This window comes from Oncorhynchus nerka, linkage group LG26 (assembly GCF_034236695.1).
Source record: "Oncorhynchus nerka isolate Pitt River linkage group LG26, Oner_Uvic_2.0, whole genome shotgun sequence".
NCBI classification, from domain to species: Eukaryota; Metazoa; Chordata; class Actinopteri; order Salmoniformes; family Salmonidae; genus Oncorhynchus; species Oncorhynchus nerka.
Genome location: NC_088421.1, coordinates 28795802 through 28802398, shown reverse-complemented (window position 1 = coordinate 28802398; position 6597 = coordinate 28795802). Strand labels below are relative to the sequence as shown.

At 49.3% G+C, this 6597-nt stretch overlaps 1 gene segment (V, D, J or C); it reads left to right on the top strand.

Moving 5' to 3' along the window:
- The first annotated feature begins 4812 nt into the window (after window positions 1-4812).
- LOC115104376 (immunoglobulin heavy constant gamma 2-like) lies at window positions 4813-6255 on the top strand. The segment is given in 3 exon segments: window positions 4813-5501; window positions 5697-5851; window positions 6010-6255. Coding segments are annotated over 3 exon segments (234 nt in total).
- Window positions 6256-6597: the final 342 nt, after the last annotated feature.

Below are 6597 nucleotides of genomic sequence, written 5' to 3'. Positions count from 1 at the left end.
ACTGGAGGCCCTTGCCAGCAGCAGCAGCGTCGCAGGAAACATGTTTATGTTGAAGTTAGACTGGTGTCACGGTCGTCGTAGTGAGGAGACCAAGGCGCAGCGTGATGATAATGCATCTTCCTTTTAATAATGAAGAACACTGAACAAACTATACAAAAATAACAAAACGACCGTGAACGCTATAAGACACTAGTGCTGACATGCAACATCACATAGACAATAACCCACAAAACCAAAATGGAAAATGGCAACCTAAATAGGATCCCCAATCAGAGACAACGATAAACAGCTGTCTCTGATTGGGAACCAATTCAGGCCACCATAGAACTACATTACCTAGACAGTACCAAAACCACATAGAAAAACAAAAAACCCTAGACAAGACAAAAACACCCATACCACCCTCGTCACACCCTGACCTAACCAAAACAATAAAGAAAACAAAGATCACTAAGGTCAGGGCGTGACAGCACCCCCCCGCCTCCCCCCTTCTTTACACTGAGTCCGCTCTTGTAGCGCAGACCCGTGGATCATCGTCGGAGGCTCTGGACTCCGGCAGCTCCGGACAGGAGGGCGACTCCGGCAGCTCCGGACGACTCCGGCAGCTCCGGACAGGAGGGCGACTCCGGACGACTCCGGACAGGAGGGCGACTCCGGACAGGAGGGCGACTCCGGACAGGAGGGCGACTCCGGACAGGAGGGCGACTCCGGACAGGAGGGCGACTCCGGACAGGAGGGCGACTCCGGCAGCTCCGGACAGGAGGGCGACTCCGGCAGCTCCGGACAGGAGGGCGACTCCGGCAGCTCCGGACAGGAGGGCGACTCCGGCAGCTCCGGACAGGAGGGCGACTCCGGCAGCTCCGGACAGGAGGGCGGCTCTGGCACTGTAGGCCTGGTGCGTGGTGCCGGAACTGGTGGTACCGGGCTGGGGACACATACCTCAGGGCGAGTGCAGGGAGGAGGAACAGGGCATACTGGACCCTAGAGGCGCACTGTAGGCCTAGTGCGTGGTGCCGGACCTGGTGGTACCGGGCTGGGGACACGCACCTCAGGGCGAGTGCAGAGGAGGAGGAACAGGACGTACTGGACTCTGGAGGTGCACTGGAGGCCTGGTGCGTGGTGCCGGAACTAGTGGTACCGGGCTGGGGACACGCACCTCAGGGCGAGTGCAGAGAGGAGGAACAGGACGTACTGGACTCTGGAGGTGCACTGGAGGCCTGGTGCGTGGTGCCGGAACTGGTGGTACCGGGCTGAGAACACGCACCTCAGGGTGAGTGTGGAGAGGAGGAACAGTTGCCATTTTCCAGCATCATTATGAATGGTTTAAAGGTTAAACTATTAAAGGTTAAACCATTCATAATGAAGCTGACTAAATAATAACTATTAATAAAGATTAAACCATTCATAATGATGCTGACTAAATAACAACTATTACATGTTAAACCATTCATAATGATGCTGACTAAATAACAACTATTACATGTTAAACCATTCAAAATGATGCTGACTAAATAACAACTATTACATGTTAAACCATTCATAATGATGCTGACTAAATAACAACTATTACATGTTAAACCATTCATAATGATGCTGACTAAATAACAACTATTACATGTTAAACCATTCATAATGATGCTGACTAAATAACAACTATTACATGTTAAACCATTCATAATGATGCTGAATACATAACTATTAATAAAGGCTAATAAAGGCTAAACCATTAATTCTAATGCTTAATAAATTACTTTGATGAGTTGAAAATGATAATATTATAAACCTTATGTAACGGCTTTCTAATGGTGAAGGAGAGTCGGACCAAACTGCAGCGTGTCTATTGCGATTCATCTTTAATAAACAAACGTAACACACGACAAAACACTAACACTACAAAACAATAAACGAAACGAAAACCGAAAACAGCCTATACAAGTGTCTACTAACCTCTAACAAGGACATCAAGACACACAGGACAATCACCCACAATACAACCAAAGAATATGGCTGCCTAAATATGGTTCCCAATCAGAGACAACGATAACCACCTGCCTCTGATTGAGAACCGCTCCAGACAGCCATAGACTTACCTAGAAAACCCTACTAAGCTACAATCCCACTAACATACACACCAAAACCCCCAGACAAAACACACCACAATACAAAAACTCCATGCCACACCCTGGCCTGACCCAATACATAAAGATAAACACAAAATACTTAGACCAGGGCGTGACAGAACCCCCCCCTAAGGTGCGGACTCCCGAACGCACCTCAACACAATAGGGAGGGTCCGGGTGGGCGTCTGTCCATGGTGGCGGTTCCGGCGCGGGACCCCACTCAATAAATGTCTTAGTCCCCTCTCCTCGCGTCCCTGGATAGTCCACCCTCGCCGCCGACCATGGCCTAGTAGTCCTCACCCAGAACCCCACTGGACTGAGGAGCAGATCGGGACTGAAGGACAGCTCGGGACTGAGGCAGAACGGGAGTGAGAGAAAGCTCGGGAGTGAGAGAAAGCTCGGGAGTGAGAGAAAGCTCGGGAGTGAGAGGAAGCTCGGGAGTGAGAGGAAGCTCGGGAGTGAGAGGAAGCTCGGGAGTGAGAGGAAGCTCGGGAGTGAGAGGAAGCTTGGGAGTGAGAGGAAGCTTGGGAGTGAGAGGAAGCTCAGGCAGGTAGATATATCTACCAGATCCTGGCTGGCTGGTGGTCTCAGCAGATCCTGGCTGACTGGCAGATCCTGGCCGACTGGTGCTACTGGCAGATCCTGGCCGACTGGCGCTTCTGGCGGATCCTGGCCGACTGGCGCTTCTGGCGGATCCTGGCCGACTGGCGCTTCTGGCGGATCCTGGCCGACTGGCAGATCTGGAAGAGTCTGGCTGACTGGCAGATCTGGAAGAGTCTGGCAGATCTGGAAGAGTCTGGCTGACTGGCAGATCTGGAAGAGTCTGGCAGACTGGCGGATCTGCTGGCAGACTGGCGGCGCTGGGCAGACTGGCGGCGCTGGGCAGACTGGCGGCGCTGGGCAGACTGGGAGCACTGGCGACGCTGGGCAGACTGACGGCGCTGGGCAGACTGGTGGCGCTGGGCAGACTGGTGGCGCTGGGGAGCACTGGCGGCGCTGGGGAGCACTGGCGGCGCTGGGCAGACTGGCGGCGCTGGGCAGACTGGCGGCGCTGGGCAGACTGGGAGCACTGGCGGCGCTGGGCAGACTGGCGGCGCTGGGCAGACTGGCGGCGCTGGGCAGACTGGAGACTCCGACAGCGCAGGAGAGGAGACAGGCTCTGGCTGCGCTGAACAGGCGGGAGGCTCTGGCAGCGCAGGAGAGGAGACAGGCTCTGGCTGCGCTGAACAGGCGAGGCGCACTGAAGGCCTGGTGCGTGGTGCTGGCACTGGTGGTAATGAACCGAGGACACGCACAGGAAGCCTGGTGCGGGGAGCTGCTACCGGAGGACTGGTGTGTGGAGGTGGTACTGGATAGACCGGACCGTGCAGGCGCACTGGAGCTCTTGAGCACCGACCCTGCCCAACCTTACCTGGTTGAAAACTCTCGGTTGCCCTGCCAGTGCGGCGAGGTGGAATAGCCCGCACTGGACTATGTAGGCGAACCGGAGACACTGAGCGCAAGGCTGGTGCCATGTACACCGGCCCAAGGAGACGCACTGGGGACCAGATGCGTAGAGCCGGCTTCATGGCATTTGGCTCGACGCTCAATCTAGCCCGGCCGATACGTGGAGCTGGAATATACCGCACCGGGCTATGCACCCGCACTGGGGACACCGTGCGCACCACTGCATAACACGGTGCCTGCCCGGTCTCTCTAGCCCCCCGGTAAGCACAGGGAGTTTGCGCAGGTCTCCTACCTGGCGTAGCCATACTCCCTGTAAGCCCCCCCCCAATATTTTTTTGGGGCTGATTCCCGGGCTTCCATCCACGTCTCCGTGCTGCCTCCTCATACCAGCGCCTCTCCGCTTTAGCTGCCTCCAGCTCGGCTTTGGGGCGACAATAATCTCCAGGCTGATCCCAGGGTCCTTTACCGTCCAGTTCCTCCTCCCATGTCCATTTCTCCAGGTGGTGCAGCCTCTCCCACTGCAGCTGCTCCTGCCTGTCGACACGCTGCTTGGTCCTTTGGTGGTGGGTGATTCTGTAATGGTTTTCCTCCTCTTCGTCTGAAGAGGAGGTGTAGCAAGGATCGGACCAAGATGCGGCGTGGTAAGTGTCCATGGTTGTTTATTTAAAAACATGAACTGAACACTCAATGAATACAAAACAATAAACGTGAACAAAACCGAAACAGTACCGTGTGGCGAACAAACACAGACACGGAAACAATCACCCACCAACACACAGTGAAACCCAGGCTACCTAAGTATGATTCTCAATCAGAGACAACTAATGACACCTGCCTCTGATTGAGAACCATACTAGGCCGAAACATAGAAATTCCCAAAACCTAGAAAAACAAACATAGACAACCCACCCAACTCACGCCCTGACCATACTAAATAAATACAAAACAAAGGAAATTAAGGTCAGAACGTGACACCTTATTATAAGGAAGGCTCATACATGTCTGTTCCAGTTAAAAATCATTGTAGCTACAGGATTTAGGTAACATGTTCTAATTAACTGATGGTTAAAATATTAACATATATTAAAATAAATAATAGATGTGTGCATTATTAACTATCCACAACCATCTGAATGTGTTGCTGTCCTCATAGAGCAGGTGTGTGGTTCTGGTGGGAGGTTTTTGTTATGGTGTGTATCACTGTGACTATACAGTTACAGGTTGGGCTTCTTATTTGAGAGCCACAGTGATATTACGCCGTACAAAAACCCTTTGTTCCTGTATGGACACATCAACACTGAACAGGTCAAATTAACACCCCCCAGGACAATGGTGGTAACCCTGATGAAACCTCACCATAAACAGGATTTTGGCCATACTGTTGGGTTTTATACTACAACATGAATCCATAAACTTGCAAACAACTGTCACAAATTGACAATGGATACACCTTTTGTCAGAAACAAAAATCACAAACATTGAAGAGTAATCCACCAACTCATAGAGAATATCATTCTGTAAGATTCTTTAGCTTCTTCTACCTCAGAGCAGAGTCATATGGAATCCCTATGGAGATGTGAAGGGGGTGTTTTTGTGCTGGGGTATATCACTGTGATATGGGCTGGGGGGCACTGTGAAATGAGGCTGTACAAAAACCTCAGAGACAAAACCTGCATTATATCTGCATGATGATTGGGACAATATTCTTCAAATGAAAAAGGTATTCAAACTGAATTCACAACATCTGTCCTTATGGAATCAGGTGTATGATAGTATTACAATATTGCATTTATATTAATATTTATTGGATTCATTATCATGACTTTAAAGCAACCTATTTAGGTGCAGGGTTTTTGTACAGGCAATGAATGGAGACAGAGCATTGTGATGCTTTTGACTACTGGGGTAAAGGGACACAAGTCACCGTCTCAACAGGTAAGCAAACTAAAATGTAATATATATAAATTTTTATGTAGCTCAAATTATGATGAAGACTAATACAGGTGTACAATACACATGAACACATGAATATACAGACACACGCGAACAAGCAGACACACATGAACACGCACACACACAGACACAAGTATACATCCGTTCCTCACCACCTGTCTCTCTCCCTGTTCTCAGAGAACATCCTACTGACTGAGCCTGAGGCGGGCTTCGCTCTGAGCTGCACGGACAACTTTGAGGATGAGTTCAGCAGCCTGTGGTCCACCACCTCCTCCTTTATCATCCTCTTCCTTCTCTCCCTCACCTACAGCACAGTACTCAGCCTGGTCAAGGTACTGACACCACTTATTTCATGTGATTTTAGACTTCTGATGAAGGCCATTGGCAGCTGAAAGGTCACGATTTTAAATGAAAGAATAAGGTATCAAGTGTTTGTTTGTTTATTGTCTGTTTACTGTAATAACCTGTATCTGTCTCTGCCTCCTTTCAGATGAAGCAGTGAAGAACACATGATGGACTGCAGAGATAGATGTGTCTAGATTAGAAAGATAATGGTCTGGGATGGTTATGGAGTAGTGTTCTTCAGTAATAATGTTATGTATATATCCTATACATTATTGATTTTGATTGATTAGTATTGTTGTTCTCAATATTATACAAGCATTGTAGTGATGTGTTATTTTTCATTTGTTCATTTCTATTGTACAGTATCTTTAAATATAAGAGTATCCTGTGATGTCTGTGTCTTTTTTCACTTTAATAAAGTCTAACTTTTAGCTAGTCGTTATCATTTTACTGACACATCCACTGGATGCTAAATGCTGGGAGAAGGACACATCCTATATTGTGTTTGGGGCGGCAGATAGCCTTTTGGTTAGAGCGTTGGACCAGTAACGTTTATTCTGCCCCTGAACAAGGCAGTTAACCCACTGTTCCTAGGCCGTCATTGTAAATAAGAATTTGTTCTTAACTGACTCGCCTAGTTAAATAAAGGTAAAATAAAAAGACATTGCCTACTGAGATGTTTCTGCTTGGCAGTTATCTATGGAGACAATGTACAGCTGTACTTCCTCCCAGG